General features: G+C 40.2%; 2 protein-coding genes across 4 annotated transcripts in view; one reads left to right on the top strand and one right to left on the bottom strand.

Moving 5' to 3' along the window:
* PHF5A (PHD finger protein 5A) overlaps positions 1–8,612 on the bottom strand; it is a 22,549-nt gene extending 13,937 nt beyond the window's left edge. Inside the window, exons 1-2 of one of the 2 annotated variants that reach the window (XM_033929390.1) lie at positions 8,413–8,612; positions 2,055–2,078 (exon numbers count right to left, since the gene is read on the bottom strand). In XM_033929390.1, the coding sequence (XP_033785281.1) occupies positions 2,055–2,078; positions 8,413–8,464 (76 nt within the window). In that variant the 5' untranslated portion in view covers positions 8,465–8,612. Of the gene's footprint in view, positions 1–2,054; positions 2,079–6,169; positions 6,219–8,412 lie in introns of those variants that run through there. The other variant, XM_033929391.1, reaches the window with a different exon arrangement.
* Positions 8,613–8,793: 181 nt separating this feature from the next.
* ACO2 (aconitase 2) overlaps positions 8,794–17,912 on the top strand; it is a 183,014-nt gene continuing 173,895 nt past the window's right edge. The window contains exons 1-2 of one of the 2 annotated variants that reach the window (XM_033929388.1): positions 8,794–8,981; positions 15,707–15,849. In XM_033929388.1, coding sequence (XP_033785279.1) covers positions 8,946–8,981; positions 15,707–15,849 — 179 coding nt within the window. In that variant the 5' untranslated portion in view covers positions 8,794–8,945. Of the gene's footprint in view, positions 8,982–9,518; positions 9,542–15,706; positions 15,850–17,912 lie in introns of those variants that run through there. The other variant, XM_033929389.1, reaches the window with a different exon arrangement.

The following is a 17,912-nucleotide window of genomic DNA, read 5'->3' as shown; positions in this document are numbered from 1 at the left end:
CCATTTTATATCTTGAAATATACACCGTAAATAGTAGAGAGGGGAAAGGGATCTTAAACGATTGTGTTAATTAATAACAATAAGAGGGAGGGGGGTTGGGTCTTGGGTTTTTATATATACAACTGTTGTATTTATTGATAGATTTATAAGTGATGATTACAAGAATTTGTATGGTTTTAATTTGTACACTTGTTGAAAGATTAAAAATGAATAAAGATATAAAAAATAAATAAATAAAAGAACAGAAAGCTTTTTTGTATTTTTAAAGAAACTATACACAATAAAAAGAAGAAATAAACGTTAAAAAATACACGCGAGCAGGAAGGCAAGCACAAAAAGTTAACGAACAGCTCTGTGGAAAACATTGAATTGAGGAGACGCACACCTACGTTGGGCAGCAAGGCACTCATGCATGCGTGGTGTGGTCAGTCGTGAACTTTCTAAAGTTCTTAAAGTGCAACAGCGCTTTTGCAGCTGTCCACATTGGGGCTCCATGGATGACTTCACCCATATGTGTGAATATGCTGCCTGCTTGTCCTGGGATAAGAAAGTGATTTTAGGAACAGGTTTCATGAGACCTTCTTGTTTGACCAGGTGCTTATATTACCTGCAGAAGAAGGGTTTTCAAACTGGAGCACATTCTTATATTACTAATGCAAGCAGCACTTTTTAGGATTGCTAGGTCATCAAAAGCATAGCCCAATTGTGTGCTAAAAATAAGATTAGAATGTGACTCAGTGACTGAATACGTAACTGACAATGTGTCTTACACTGAACCTCCAGGCAATGGAATTTACATAATCAGGGGCAGCAAAATATATTTTCTTTTGGAGCCTTTGTTAGTTTTCTATCTTTATCAAGTTTGCTTCTGCTCTGCCATCTGTTTTGTTCCCTTTCTCAGTTTTGCTATTTTTTAAAGTTATCTAATTGCTTGCTTTTTTGTTGTTCTTCTTCCCTCCAGCCTTTATGCTAACTGGGACAGGATACAGCAAATATGGTTCTTTGGACCCAGGCCCATGCCCAGTAGATTCTCTGGGCCCGTGCCAGGCACTAATTTTTATGTGCTGATGAATTCTCCACTGCTGCTTACATCAGCTGTGTAAAGCAAGGCAGAAATAGATGCAATAATCTAAAAGACCAAATTGAGAACTAGGATCTGAATTAGAAAATGACAAGGGGACAAATTTTCCCCCATCCCCACGGGAACTCATTTTCCTGTCCTGTTCCTGCAAGTTCTTTTCCTGTCCTTGCAAACTCCATGCTCATCTGAACAAGCCTCACACTTTAAAATCGTAAGTGTTTGAGGCTTATGCAGTTAAGGCAGAGCTTACAGGAATGGGAAAAAAATTTGTCCCCGTGTCATTCTCTAATCTGAATCTCAAATGTCCGCTTTAAACAAAGAAACTTTCCTTTTTCATATAAGCCTAATGCTACTTTTACCAGCTTTCCATTTTTTTGTCCTTTTGGTTTAATTTTCTTCACCGTTTGAATTTTTCTGTCTTTTGCTTTCCAAGCATAGTGGTCTCTTGCTGCCGATAAAATGCTTTCAATGTGGAGCCCAGTGGAAGATGGGCCTGGATCTTTCTGCTGTTTGGGATGGTTCTTTTTCATAAATAGCATTCAAAATGACACTTAAACTTTGTAGAATCCCAATCCCTTTCCCCATATCAGTGAAATCCATTGCCCAGAACAGTAGAAGATAGAATTCCTCAGTGCTGCTAGTCTGCAGATGTCACCCCTAATCAATTTTTATTTTTGCTACTTGCCATTGGATTACTGTCATACCACTTGCACATGCAATAGAGAGATTTACATACCAAGAAGGCAGTGCAGGCAAATCTCTCATATGTATATTCATTGTGGATATCCTGAAAACCTGGCCTGCCAGTAGATCTGGAGGACCGGAACTGGGCAGCCCTGATCTACAGAGTACCAGTAGTGGCCCTTATTATGCAGGTCTCCAGAGAGTGCCTCCACTTTCCCTGTTTAGGGAACACTTCTTCCTTGCCCAAAAGGAGCCATATTGGATGCACAAATTCATAAAGTGTACTTACATTTTTCACAGAGTCTTCCAATAGCTGCAAATTAGAAAAAAAAGAGGAGTTACACATTTTAGATGAGGTGTACAAAACAAAACAGGTTTTTAAAGCAATTATAACAGCAAGTGTGTTGTGTTGAACCGGTGGGAAGCCTTGTTTTCCCCTCTTCTGAACCCAGCATACAAGGCTTTCTCCACAAGTAGAGGGCACCTCCTTGCAACAGCTAGTGTGTGCTCGAGGCTCCCCAATCTCTCCTGTAATACAACAGACACTACGAGGCCCAATTTGTGAGCTGCTTTTATGCTATTTGTTAGTTAAATGTGAATGAATACACAATTAAATCAAATAACTTACAATGTCAGAACTACTTTAAAATACAGCACCTAAAGTGGTCAAAATCAATCTATGTAATGCCCAGAATATAGCTGTACTGTATAAATTTGAACATTTTATAAATAAAGACATTAGGTTTTTACTTTGATGATATCTTTTCTAGTAGGTGGGGATGGTATGCTGAACTATATGGGGTTATCTATCCAACTGTGCTTGCAAGCATACTACAGACGATGTCAAATACGTTTCATGTAAAAAGCAGATTGTGGCCAGGGTCCACACCAACTCTCTGAAAAGAGTTTTGCACTTGTGGGGCAAATTAAGCCCTCAGATATTGTAGGACACACGCTTTAACCCACTTTTATCCATCCCTTATGGAGCTTATCTCCCGTCCCTCTCAAACCCTCTCTTCCCATCTATTCCCCCTACCCATAAACAACTTGGTGGGATCAACATGACCTCCCACCAAAAACACCAAGGAAGTACACCCCCAATAGCCATAGTCTCAACATAGGGATTAAGTTATGGGACTATGTCCAATAAGTAATCAAGATCTCCAACCCAGCTCAAACAGCACAACACCTCCCCCCCCACAACCACTCTCCTAACACACTCACAGTCTCAGTCCATAGTTTCCATTCATACTCCCTTTGAAGTAATCAGCCAAATATCAGCTCCTCTTTCAGCCAATATGGTCCACTGGAGCCCTCGTGGGATAGCCCATATTTTTATCCATGCTCATGCCACAATATCAATCACAGGCTTCTTCAACTCGACAATCTGGTGCATTAGACACCTGCCTGGAACTTCTTCCTGCTCTTTGCCAATGGAATCCAGCCAGATGCTGCTGAATTGACTTGGCCCTTCCAGATGTTCCCAGTTCAGACGCACACTCAATCCCTTCTTTTTTGTAGGACAGCTTTAGCTTCCACCAGTGAAGTGACTTTTTTGTGAATGCAGTTGATAGTAATGAGCATTCCAAAGGGAAAAGTCCACTGATAGGAGATGTTGGCCTTAGTCAATGCCAGGGTCACTTCTTTAAATGATCTCTGTTTCTGAAGAGTACTGGCTGCTAAGTCCTGGTAAAACTTCAAATAGCAACCTTTCCAAATATCTATTCTCATTTCTCTTGCACAACAGAGCATCCACTCCTTCAGGACAAAATTTTGAAACGCAACTACTATGTCTCTAGGTCTTAAGAACATAAGAATTGCCATACTGAGACAGACCGAAGGTCCATCAAGCCCAGTATTCTGTTTCCAATAGTGACCAACCCAGGTTACAAGTATCTAGCTAAATCCAAGTAGTAAAAGAGATTTTATGCTGCTTATCCTAGGAATAAGCAGTGGATTTCCTCAAGTCATCTAAATTATGGCCTAAGGACATCTCTTTTAGGAAATTATCAAAGCCTTTTTTAAACCCCGTTAAACTAACTGATTTCACCACATTCTCTGGAAATGAATTCCAGAGTTAATTACACATTATGTGAAGAAATATGCTCTCTGGTTTGTTTTAAATCTACTACTTAGTAGCTTCATCACAGATAATGAAGGGAATAGACTTAGTAGATAAAGATAGGTTGTTTACCCTCTCCAAGGTAGGGAGAACGAGAGGGCACTCTCTAAAGTTAAAAGGGGATAGATTCCATACAAACATAAGGAAGTTCTTTTTCACCCAGAGAGTGGTAGAAAACTAGAACGCTCTTCCGGAGGTTGTTGTAGGGGAAAACACCCTCCAGGGATTCAAGACAAAGTTAGACAAGTTCCTGCTGAACCAGAACATATGCAGGTAGGGCTGGACTCGGTTAGGGCACTGGTCTTTGACCTAGGGGCCGCAAAGCGGACTGCTGGGTACGATGGATCACTGGTCTGGCCCAGCAGCGCAATTCTTATGTTCTTATGCCCCCTAGTCCTAGTATTTTGGGAAAGAGCAAACAAGTAATTGACATCTACCCTTTCCACTTTACTCAATATTTTATAGACTTTTGATCAGACTCTATTGTATCACCCCTGATCTGTCTCTTCTCCAAACCCTAGCCGCTTTAGCCTTTCTTCATAGGGCAGTCATCCCATCCGTTTTATCATTTTTATCGTCCTTCTCTGTACCTTTTCTAATTCCACTATATCTTTTTTGAGATATGGTGACCAGAACTGCACATAGTCTTGGGTACGAGGTACCAGCGCCTTATACGCCCGCTCTATGCTCAGATCCAATTTATTATCAGCTAGTAACCATTTTATTATATTGGTGATCACCTCCCGGGTGTCCTTGTTGGCACTGTCCTCGGGTACCCCTCATACCCTAAAATTGTTCTGACAGGCCCAATTTTCCATATCTTCCCTCTTATCAACCAGTTCATGTAATTCAACCCATTAAGTCCTCCATCCCTCACTGGGCTCCCACCACTGTATCTTTACACGAGTCCATCCAAGTTTCAACCCCATCTACATGGGTATCCATATCATTGAGATCATGTTTAAGCTCTTGGATGACCTCATGGACTTGCAGGGTCAGTGCCAAAATTTCAGCTTTAGCCTGTGTGAGCCACTCCTGTATATAATTCCTCATCAGCGGTGCAAGGCAGTTACTCTCACCCACTGCGGAGTACCTCTCCTCAACCGAAGACTGACCGAGAGGCCCATTGTGCACTCCTGCACCATGTGGCGGCCGATCCAGTGTGTTGTCTCCAGCATGACTTGCAGGCTTCTAAGCTTCAGTCTTTTCTTTTTTGAAGTCATCTGATCAAACTGATCTTACTGCCCTCCAATGGCAATTCTTGCGGTGTAAAATGGACCAGGGTTGCTATTTAATGTGGGAACACTCTTGGCAATAGATGGAGCCCACGGATTAGGCAGCCATCTACCCTGATAATGCCACGTCCTCTCACTCTGTATAGAGGTAATTTAATGAATCACTTACCTGAGGGTTTATACTTACCTGGGGCTTTGATCACCCTGCCCCAACGATTCTAGTGATGAGACCAAACTTGAATTTATAATTACATTGTGTTTGGAAAGGAGTCAACAAGGAGAAGCACACCATCCTGACTGTGAAGAATGGAGGTGGATCGCTTCTGTTTTGGGGGGAGATGTGAGCTACAGTGGCACAGGGAATTTATTTCAAATTGATGACATGATGAAGGCAAGATTCTTAACAGAAAACACTGGAAAAGAATTTGCTTTCATCAGCCATGAAGCTGCACACGGGGTGCACTTGGACTTTCCAATATGGCAGTAATCCAAAACATAAGGCCGAGTCAACCCTTCAATGGCTGCAGCAGAAAAAAGTGAAGGTTCTGGAGTGGCCATGACAGTCTTCTGACCTCAACATCATTGAGCCACTTTGGTAAAAACTCAAACATGCTAGACAACTACTACTACTACTATTTATTATTTCTTTAGAGCTACCAGATGCACACAGCGCTGTACATTAAACTCAACAGAGACGATCCAAAGAATTTACAGGCTATGAAGGCTTTTTGCCAAGAAGAATGGTCAACTTAACCACATGAGAAAATAAAAGGCTTCATTCACAACTATCAGAAAATACTGGAAGCCATCATTGATACAAAAGGAGGCAATACACAATATTAAGAACTAAGGGTATGTAAAATTTTGAACAGGACCATTTTATTATTTCCAGTTTGTTTTATGATTGTGCTATTCTGTGATGCATATTTTCCTCAAATGGTACACATCTTAGAGTTAGACAAATTCTGCAGGGGTATATAAACTTATCAGCTCAACTGTACACTCTCTCAAAAACAGACCGGAAGAGGGCTTTGTTTCTGTATTCACCTGCTAACAAGATTTGTTCCTGTCCTTTTTGCATGGGCCTCTGTAGATTTCAACACTGCAGCAAAACAAACACACACATGTAGCTCTTTGTAAGGACCTAAATTATGAGGATCGATGAGCACAGGGAAACTTTAGGAATACCTTTCAACTTACCCTGCTGAACACTGTTCAAAGAGATCTTCAAGCATTCAAACATCCTTGAGCAAATTTTGAGGCTTTAGCATTACTATGTAAAACATTTTGTTTGGAGATGGGACAGGTGCTGAAGCTACCATACTGTTGTGGCTGGAAGTGTCCCTAAGCCCAGACAACTGCTTTCTCCTAATACCATGTTTCACTGAAAATAAGATAGTCTTATAATAATTTGTGCTCCAAAAACGCACTAGGGCTTATTTTTGGGGAATGTCTTATTTTTTTTCCACGTACAACAATCATCTCTCCCTTCCTCTCCTCCATTTCAATTCTTCCTCTTTGCTTTCTCCTCCCCCCCTCCCTCGCCTCTTACCCATCCCCTTGTGCAGCAGCTCCGAGGCCTTCCAAAACAGTGGCAGCTGCTCTGGACAGGTTGCTTCGCGTCCTTCCCCGCTAGGGCCGGGTCTTCCCTCTGCAGCACCTATCCCTCTCTCCCATCCCTCTGCGCAACAGAACTCCACTGACGCTCCCACCATGAGCCTGACATACCTTCACTCTGAAGTCTTCAAAACAGCGGTAGCGGACTGCTTCAGGGCATTCCCCTCCACTCCGAAGTCTTCAAAACAGCGGCAGCGGACTGCTTCAGGGCATTCCCTCTGCTGCGTCACTTAGCCCAACTAACAAAGTTGTGGCAGTTCTGTGCAGTGGCATAGCAAGGATGGAAAGCGCCCCCCCCTCTCCTTCCCCATCACCACCACTGCTGTGCGCATGTCCCTTCCCTTGTACCTCTTTTGCTTTTCTGGCATGAACAGCATCTCTGACTTGCTGCCTGCGCCTGTGTTCCCTCTGACATCACTTCCTAGTCATGGGATCTGGAAGTGACATCATAGGGAGCACCGACGCAGGCAGCATATTGGAGATGCTGCTCCCACCAGCAAAGAGCTAGAGGTACGGTGGAGGAGGGGGAGTAAAAGTGTGCAGCAGGGGAAAAGTGGGAAGGAGCGGCGGGGGTGAAGAGGAGGAGAGGTGTCAGTTGCCCCTACCAAGATGGTGCCTAGGGCTGTCCACTCCCCTCCCCCTTACTACTGGTTCCATGGGGAAAATTCCAGCACAAAAAAAGTGGAAAATCATCAGATTAAATGTATAGCCCTTGATGGAGACTGCCCCAGCTTTGTTGGTTGGGCTGAGAACTTTTCACTGGCCTTGCGTAATTCCTTTGGATTGCCATCTCTAGAACAGAGCAGTCTCTCTAGCAGTGCACATGGATTGTTTTGTTACATAGGGAACAGTGGTAGGCACAGATCTACACAGCTACGACCAATGCATAGAGTAGATCATTAAATAGATGACCTAGACATAGTGGAAGTAAAATTCAAAACTCTAATTCACAAATGAAATGTGAATATATCGGACAGCTGGTGGAGAATCAAATCACATTATTTTTCTCTACTAAAGCAAATTGGCAAACAGCTTTCTATATTGGCCCCTTAGATTGTAAACACTCCAGGAAGAAAGAAATATCTACCCTATCAGAATATCACTCACCTTGAGCTACTAGTGAAAAAGATGCAAGTTAAATTCCAAATAAATTATATACTGCACCTTGATCAATATGAGGTATAACAACTACTCTTTTGAGTTCTGTGTGCTGTTCAAAATGAAATACTGGTATTTAAAAAAAAAAAAAAAAAAGAATACAGTAAAGGATGATGGAATTTATAAACATTAAAAATAGGTTTGGGCTCTTTGGCTTGGAGAAAAGATAGCTAAGAAATAGAAGAGGAGTAGAACAGGTAAAATAGGAATGTTGTCTTTTTAAAAAGTACTAAGTCTAGGAAAAACAATGAAACTAAAATAGTAATATAAATCCTCAATTCAAATACAATAAAGAATCAGTTGCACAATTAAACTATGAAATCTGTCACGAGAGAAGCGCTATACAGAAGTAATTAGTAGTAGAAGTCTCATGTACAGGACACTAGGCTAAGAAATAAGAGTCCAGAAAGAACCTGACAATACGAACAATCCAAAAACAAATCGCGCGGCGCATTTCCAAAGGCACGCCACGCTGTGCTCCCCTCCATCTCTGCCTCCCTGGAGGAACCACTCACCTACGCCCGCCTGTTTCCTACAGAAGATGAGATCCGGGTGATGCTTGGCCATGTCTCATCACCACCTCTGCGCAAGATGGCAGCGTACCTAGTCTGCTGACCTTTACCCTTGTGGCGCCAGAGACGTGTGTACGTAAGAGAGCGTAGCTCCAAGGTTGGGAGGCACGCAGAGGCATTGTTGCTCGGGGTAGAACGTATGGAAAAACAACTCAAAAGCAGCATAAAATCTGTTTTACTCTTTTGGCCACTGTTGGAAAACGGGATTCTGGACTTGATGGAGCTTTGGTCTGTCCCAGTACGTTAACTGTTATGTTATATTACTCCGATAACATATGGAACTGGAATTACCAGTAAGCTGAAAGTGCTAATAAACAAACGAAGATAAATTCGATATATAATGATGCTCTTTAGTTAACAAAATTTACGTTCAGTTAATGCCTTTCAGGACACTAAGGACCGCCCTTTACGGCAAGCCTTTAACAGCGGAGTGTTGACGTCATAACCGAGCGACTTCATCTTTGTCAGTGAACAAAATGGCGTCCTACTGTCTATTGCTGAGCCGCCTGCAGGTGAGAGTTACTGTACAGGGCAGGGAGATAATCATCAATAAGGTTTTGGGAGGTTATAAACTGGCAAGGGATGCAATTATTCTGTGCGAGAGGTAATTCTGGTGAGGATTTTTTTTTTTTATATGCGACTTTTTTCTCTTCTACCTTTTCCCGGTCTCTGCGCTCTCACGTAAGGTGTTCCTCCAGCCGTGCGATCCTCTGATTACTCATTTCTATGGTAACCGAACGCTGGGGCGATATGTGAAGTTTGCGTGTTCTAGTGGCTGTTAAAAAGAAAGTAAAACGAATGTCTGAGGTGACGTCAAGGTGACAGCAAGGTGACCTCGTACCCGACTACATATATAAATAGGGCAGCGCTACGGATGGTAGCCGTCTTTCTTCCTGCTCGCCAGCTGCATTTGATTTACTTAATTAACAGCAAATTACCGAGTTTTTAAGACTGAATACGAATAAACTTGTAAACATATTGAATTTTGATTACAATCCTGAAAATGGTCTTGACTGGACAGTGGAGACTAAAAGAAAACCGGGTTTAAATTAAATTCTAAAGTGTGTTCAATGTGAGTACTAAACATCTTTAAAACTGGTGGAATCTGAATCTCTCAAAACATACTAGTGTAAATAATGATCATCTAATGTACTGTCATTGTTGCAGGGTGGACCATTGAGTTGTTCATACCCCAGGGCTCTTCTAGAACACTTTTTACTCTAGTTCTCTCCCCTCTGGCTCAGAGTGCATGCACATTCAAGAAATCAAAGTAGGGTCTCTCCTGTGGGGTGGGGGGCTTCAAGGCCCAGGCATAGTGGTCCTTCAGTTCTCTATATTGAAGACCAGTGCAAAACAGTTACTGTTTTGAGGTAGTCTGTTCTTGAGTGTACACAGCATTGAATAAATACTGTAGTATTCTCTTCTGCTATCACTGTTTATGATTACTTTCAATAATAACCAGCCTTTTATGGCAAAGGTATTCTGGTATACAAGGGCATACCTATTACCTTCTGAATCATTCAGTTTCTTCTTTCTGGGATCTGCTCTCATGCAGACTGTTCCAACTAGAAATAATCTTGTTCACAGAGCTTCCACTCTTTAATGAAGCTTCTCCTCCTTGTCCCTTTAACTTAAGAGTCAAGCTATTGGCATGCAGAGAGGGGTAGGTAAAACCTTGAAACCTCTAAAAAAGTGTCTTTGGATACCTCTTTGATAAACTGCCAATCAAAAGAATATTATCAAAGTGGTTTACAATAAAAGCAATAAAATGAAATAAAGCAGCATATGAGAAAAAGGCTAACGAAACAGAATTAACCATGATGAGAACCTAGCTTACAGAGCATAATTTAAACCTAAATTAAGCAGTTCAATTAAAGAGCATAAACTATAACTTGGACACAATAGAAATATCATTTGGGTGAAGCCAGCTATTATTTCCTGATTCCACTAAAGTAAATAACATCTTTATATCAATTGAAATGCTGGCGAGTCTGACCTCGGTACCGGGAAAGATGGTAGAGGTGCTGATAAAGGACCGCATCATTGATCACCTTGACGGACACAATCTGATGAGGACCAGCCAGCACGGCTTCAGGAAAGGAAGATCTTGCTTGAAGAACTTACTACACTTCTTCGAGGAAGAAGTAAAATTTAAGATTGTAACTTTTAACTTTCTTCCTCCCGACTCATGTTTGTATTATATGTAACCATATTAGCCTCTTTTTATTATTCTTTATTGGATTTTGTACATCGCTTAGTAATTTTAATAGGCGATTAATCAAATGCACTAATAAAACTTGAAAACTTGTGACCCGGTCGACAATGTATATCTGGATTTTCAAAAGGTCCCGCATGAATGAGTACTTTGAAAAATTGCAAGCCATGGAATCGAGGGTGAAATACTCATGTGGATTAAAAACTGGTTGGCGGATAGGAAACAGAGAGTGGGGGTAAATGGACAATACTTGAACTGGAAAAGCGTCATGAGCAGAGTTCGGTGCTTGGGTCTGTGCTCTTCAACATATTTATAAATGACCTGGAAATTGGTATGACGAGCGAGGTGATTAAATTTGCAGACGATACAAAGTTAGTCAGAGTAATGAAGACACAGTTCAGATTGTGAAGACCTTTATTTTCTATCTTTCTTTAGCATGTTTTTAACGTTGCATGTAATCTCCTCATATATTTGTCTTCACTTCTCACCACAATTTTAGATAGCATGGCATGACAACACCTGTTTTGTCACATATACATATCCTCATAGTATTTTCAATAATTTTTATATTGTATCTGTATTTATTAGGACCCCTGACGAAGGTTTGTCCGAAACACGGACCATGTCGGGTCCCTTTATTGGTAAAAGGGTTTTATATATTGTGTTCTTGTCCTATTAAAATTTGCCTGCATCTTGTACACAGTTTGCAGTTTTGTTTTGGTTACTCGAAGACCTGCAACGTGACATAAACACGCTCGAGAAATGGGCCACGACATGGCAAAAGAGGTTTAACGTGGATAAGTGTAAGGTGATGCATGTCGGTAACAAAAATCTTATACACAAATACAGGATGTCCGGTGCAGTACTCGGAGAGCCCCCCCCTCCCCCAGGAAAGAGACTTGGGAGTACTGGTAGACAAGTCAATGAAGCCGTCTGCGCAATGCATGGCAGTGGCAAAAAGGGCAAACAAAATGCTAGGAATGATTAAGAAAGGGATCACAAAGAGATCGGAGAAGTTATCATGCCACTGTACCGGGTCATGGTACGCCCCCACCTGGAATACTGCGACCAGAACTGGTCGCCGTACATGAAGAAGGACATAGTACTACTCGAAAGGGTCCAGAGAAGAGCGACTAAAATGGTTAAGGGGCTGGAGGAGTTGCCGTACAGTGTGAGATTAGAGAAACTGGGCCTCTTCTCCCTTGAAAAGAGGAGACAGAAGGGCATGATTGAAACATTCAAGATAATGAAGGGAATAGACTTAGTAGATAAAGACAGGTTGTTTACCGTCTCCAAGGTAGAGAGAACGAGAGGGCACTATCTGAAGTTAAAAGGGGATAGATTCCGTACAAACGTAAGGAAGTTCTTCTTCACCCAGAGAGTGGTAGAAATCTGGAACGCTCTTCCAGAGGCTGTTATAGGGGAAAACACCCTCCAGGGATTCAAGACAAAGTTAGAAAAGTTCCTGCTGAACCAGAACATACGCAGGTAAGGCTAAACTTAGTTAGGACACTGGTCTTTGACCTAAGTGCCGCCGCATGAGCGGACTGCTGTGCACGATGGACCACTGGTCTGACCCAGCAGTGGCAATTCTTATGAATGTCTAAAGGAAGACCATTCCAAAGTGTAGGAGCAAAGACACTAAAGCAAGACACCTTATGCTGGAAACAAACTTAAACCCAAAGGAGGCTTCACATGGGACATAAACTAAGGGCCTCTTTTATCAAGCCAAGTAGCTTGAACCAGCAAGGTAAATGCGCTGAAGCCCATAGGGATTAAATGGGCTTCTGTGCATTTGCCACATGGCACTTACTACTGTGTCTAAATAAAAGAGGCCCTAAATAGGGCCAAAGATTGAGCCTTAACTACAGTTCTTAGCAAATTCATAAAAATCTGCATACTGACTGGGGAAGGCGTTGTTTCTGATTTATATAAAGAAAGGTAAAATAAAATCATCATTTGGGGAGCTTGCAGCCCATGCTAATGAAAAATTTAATAAGGAATGGTGGAGTAGCTTAGTTGTTAGGGAAGCTTGCTGTAAACCTGGAATGTCTATAATGGTTTTTAGTGACCAAGGGGTAGTTAGTTAAGCATTTCCTTAACCCTAAAGGGCTATCAAAATTTACACCCGAGACAAGGGCAATTCACTTCATCCTCCATTGTCTCGGGTGTAAATTTTGATAGCCCTTTAGGATTAAGGAAATGCTTAACTAACCACCCCTTTTTACAAAAGCGTAGTGTGGTTTTTAGCGCCGGCTGTGGCAGTAACAGCTCTGACGCTCATAGAATTCCTATGAGCGTAGGAGCTGTTACTGCCACAGCTGGTGCTATAACTGAGCTATGCTTTTGTAAAAGTGTGTGGGGGGGGGAAATAAATGTAAAGTATCTTGAGATACTACTGAGAAGATGTGAGCTACATTCAAATAAAGATGATTATTAATAATAATAAAAAAAATAATACTTTTTTTTTTCTGGTTCACGTTTATCCACATGTTTATTCACCCCTTCAAAGAAATGCAGTAGATTGGTGAGGCAAGATTTCCCTTGACTAAAACCACGTTGGCTTTCTCTCATTAATCTATGCTTACATATACGCTCTGTCATTTTGTTCTTTATAGTAGTTATTTTGTTCTAATATACTAATAGCTTATTATATCTATCCTTTTTTTATTTAAATTCTTTATTCATTTTTATAACTTACATCAAGTGTAACAAAAAGTAACATCATTTTAACTTAAATATATCACTTGAAATTCTATAATTAATCATACTCAATATATTTTATCCCATTCCCTCCCAACTCTTCAATATATCATAACATATATATCATATAATAAAGACTTTCCTTTCATTCAAAGTACCTAGTGAAAATTCAAAAAATTACCCCCACCTCCCCATTATTTCATTTGTACTAACCAGGGAAATGATATTTATTCATTATAATAATTTGTTAATGGCCACCACACATCTTGAAATTTTATTAAAATTTCCTTTCTGAAGAGCTAATGTTCTTTCCATTTTATAAATATGACACACTGAATTCCACCAAAAACTATAGTTTAATCTACTCCAGTTTTTCCCATTGCATGTTATTTGTTTTATGGCGACTCTTGTTAAAATAAGTAAGAGTTTATTATTTTTGGAAGATATTTGGCTCTTAGCCCTCATAGACATGCCAAATAATACTGTATCATACGATAATGCCACATAATTTTCTTTTTTTTTTAATTCTTTATTCATTTTTAAACTTTCAACAAGTGAACAAAGTAAATTCATACATTCTTTTGAAAACATCACTTGCAAATCTATCCAGAATAACAACAACTTTATATATATAAAACCCAACATTCCACCCCCCTCCCCACCCTTATTATTAACATACACAATACAATAATAACCCTTCCCTCTCCCTATTATTCATGGTGTATATTTCATTATAATAGAATAATTGGTGTTTAATCATCACAGAAAGATGTCAATGTCCCCCATATTTTAATAAAGGTTTTATAATTCCCATTTTGTATAGCTATCGATCTTTCCATTTTGAACATGCGACATAATGAGTTCCACCAAAAGTTAAAATTAAGCCTACTGCAATCCTTCCAATTGTTGGTGATATGTTGAATAGCGACTCCAGTCATGATTAATAAAAATTTATAGTTAAATGACGATATCTGACTCTTTTTTCTCATAGCTGTTCCAAATAATACCGTATCATAAGAAAGAGCTACATGATTTTCCAATAGAGAATTTACTTGATCCCAGATGGAATTCCAAAAGGCTAAAATATAGGGACAATAAAACAAAAGGTGATCTAAAGTCCCTATTTCAAGATTACAATGCCAGCATCTATTAGACTTTGAACTATTCAACTTCTGCAATCTCACTGGGGTCCAAAATGCTCTATGTAATAAAAAAAAAACCATGTTTGTCTCATAGATGCAGACATTGTACCTCTTATCCTCCAAGACCAAATCTGTGGCCATTGAGAAGCTAAAATCTGATGCTTAATCTCAATGCTCCAAATATCCCTAAGACCGTAATTTTCTAACAAACTATTAATTTGGCCCCAAATTGATTTCCAGAAAGCCATAATAAATGGACAATAGAACAATAAATTATCTAAAGTCCCTGCTTCAAGATGACAATGCCAACATCTATCCAACTTAGAGCAATCTAATTTTTTTAAATGAACTGGTGTCCAGAATGCTCTATGTAACAAGAAAAACCATGTTTGTCTCATAGTTGCAGACATCGTACATCTCATCCTCCAAGACCAAATTCATGGCCATTGAGACCAAGTAATTTGATGCTTAATCTCAATGTCCCGGAGACCAGTCTTTGGTTTTTTTATTCATAAATCCAGATATTAATTTGTACCACTGAGCGGCCTGGTGTCCCAGGAAATCCACCTGAAAGCATAAGAATTCTAAACCATATTGATTATTAAGATTTTTCCATTCAGGGAACCCCACCTGAATGGCCTGCTTCAGTTGCATCCATCTAAAATTTTGTGATTTATTAAGGCCATATTTATGTTGCAACTGTGAAAACTCAAGCAGTTTACCATTAGAAATAACATCTTCTAATACACATATTCCTGCAATCATGCAATGCTTGTTTCTCCCACCCCCTCCACTTATATACTTTTTTTTGCCCTAGATAACTGTTTTGAAGAGTCACAATAGAAAAGCATATTGCTGCTTACTGTATATATGGAACTCAAGCAACCAGCAAAAAAAAAAATCAAAGAAATACTGTAATACTTTAAATAAAAATTAGACTATAATCGTTTTCCGGTGGAAATTTAAGTCTAAACTGGCATCTGTCAATCCCCATGGGTGCCGGTTAACTGAGAGTCTACTGTAATGCATTTTGGTTTCACTTTCTGGGAGCAATAAGCTGACTGGTAGATTGATCACTAAGGAACGGCTTCCAGAAAAGGAAAGTGAAGTGTCAACACTTGCCTGTAGATCTAAAGCAGATGATTCTTATGTGTTTTCTTTTTTTCCCATCTTGCAGCAAGTTCTGGGTCATGGAGCAAGGAGATACCATGTCTCTGCTGTTTTATGCCAGCGTGCCAAGGTGGCTATGAGTCGCTTTGAACCTGAAAACTACGTCAACTATGAAGTGCTACATAGGAAAATTGGAATTGTGCGAAAAAGGTATAGAAAGTCTCAATATTCTCGGCTGAGCTGGGATAGATTAAGTGAGTAGAGAGAAAACATGCACCCAGGAGTGTGGGGCTGTGACAAGCAATTGGGGCTGTCTTGAATCTTTCAGCAAGCATGTGACCTCTCTATGATCATTGAATTTTAACTTTAATTTGCTCTGGTCTGTAATACTTTGTACCTTGGTACTTTATAAAAATATTGTCTTTTCAAGCTTAATCATTGCTCTTGTATAACAAACACTATGTACCTAAGCTTTTTAATATACAGAATGTTAGAGAGATTTATATAAATAGGATTAATTTCTTTTTGTCTATGCAAAACATAATAACTCTCTAAAATGGGAATAGAAGTTGCACACTTTCTTCACACTTTCCAAAATGTGGTGAATATTTTTGTCATATTCCAAAATGCATTATTAGTACAGTATCTTCAGAGTACTGAGCTGTCAAACAATTTCCCCATTGCTTTCTATGGGATATGCTATGCAATATTGGCTACTACTTCAGTCCAGATTCCCTCCTCACTCTTCCAGCACTTTACCACAGAGCAGCCTTCGAAGACTGAGTGCATTTTTTAAGGTAAAAAGGGCATTTCCTTGTCATCAGCAGCAGATGAATGCAGAGATGAGTGGGTTATGACCATCCATCAGTAGGCGGAGATAGAGAACACAAAAGCCAAGCTCTGTCATATATCGGATGGTGAGCTTCCTGGTAAAAGTACAAAAAGTACAGAGAAGGTGACATGTGGTGCTCAATTCTTGTTTACAATAAAAGAATTGAGCACAATAGGTCACCATCTCTGTCCTTTTGCGCTTCTACCATTGTAAGATAGGATCTCCTGTTTGGATGTGAAGTTTCCTGGTAAGCCAGTATTCTCTATCTCCCAGCAGATGGATGGATGGTCTCACACAAGCTCCTGGTCTTCTTGGCTACTTTGCTTCTGTTTTGAGTTTTTCAGTTCAGTGAAGTGGGGAGTGTTTAGGCTAAGCAGTGCCAGATCCCACTGGCATCTAAATGCTTGTGGCCACAGTTTTAGAGTTAGCTGAATTAGTGTCCCTCAAGGTCAGAGCCCTCAGATTGGGCATTGGTGGAGGGGCCATTAGGGTCACTTGCACCCATGGCCATGTTTCAAGCTCTGCAGGTGAGAGGTCTCCTTGTTGTTTTATCAGCTGGCTAGTTTCAGTGCCTGTTCCCCTTTCTTCTATGGACTCAGACACTTCTGCCTTGAGGCTCTTGGGGTTTATCTCTGGCATTTTTTTTAGGTCACCCCCTCCAAGTTGGTGCTTAGGCTCTGTTCTTGAGCCAATGTGTTTGCTATCCTTTCCAGAATTTTCTGGAGGGGCATTCTGTGACTCTTCTTCGCATTTGTGTCAGCTGGTATTTCTGTGTCTAATTATGCTGCTCAGTTGTAACCCGGGACCTTTTATAATAAAATGAAACCCCTAAAAGGGGCATGATTTAATTTAAAAATTGGGGAGCATGGTAATAATGGTCACAGTGAGTTTTAAAAGCAGATCTGGCGTCATTTCTGCTCCTGCAATAGAATTGTATCAATTTGAACTAGTTATATCCCTAAGGTCAGTTACTTGCTCATCTGGTGAGTTATATTGGTATTGCAAGGGTTCACTCAGGACCAGATCTGTATAATTTCTTGACAAAGGTGGCGAGATCCCGTCCTTCCCTATTTGTTCACGTTCCCTGTTTGTTCACATAGTACATGGCTAATTGATTGTCTGTACAGATGAGTACTACCTGATTGAGGACACGATCTTGAAAAGTATGGGAGACATTGCGGAGGAGATTGAAGTGGAGAGATTTTTTTTTTTTTTTAATTCTTTATTCATTTTTACATATTACAACAAGTGTATCAGAAAAAATCATTTGAACTTATTAAATACACTTGATTAACTTTCCTGTATCACTTTAAATATAACATTTAAACCCCCCTTTCCCATTTCAGTCACTCCCTATATTCTATAATATATTGAATATTATATACTATTCCTAGCATCTAAGACAATTAATATCAGGTCAGAAAACCCTCCCTCCCTTTAC

This window comes from Geotrypetes seraphini, chromosome 2, assembly GCF_902459505.1.
Source record: "Geotrypetes seraphini chromosome 2, aGeoSer1.1, whole genome shotgun sequence".
Lineage (NCBI taxonomy): Eukaryota > Metazoa > Chordata > Amphibia > Gymnophiona > Dermophiidae > Geotrypetes > Geotrypetes seraphini.
This window is presented reverse-complemented; position numbering and strand designations above follow the sequence as displayed.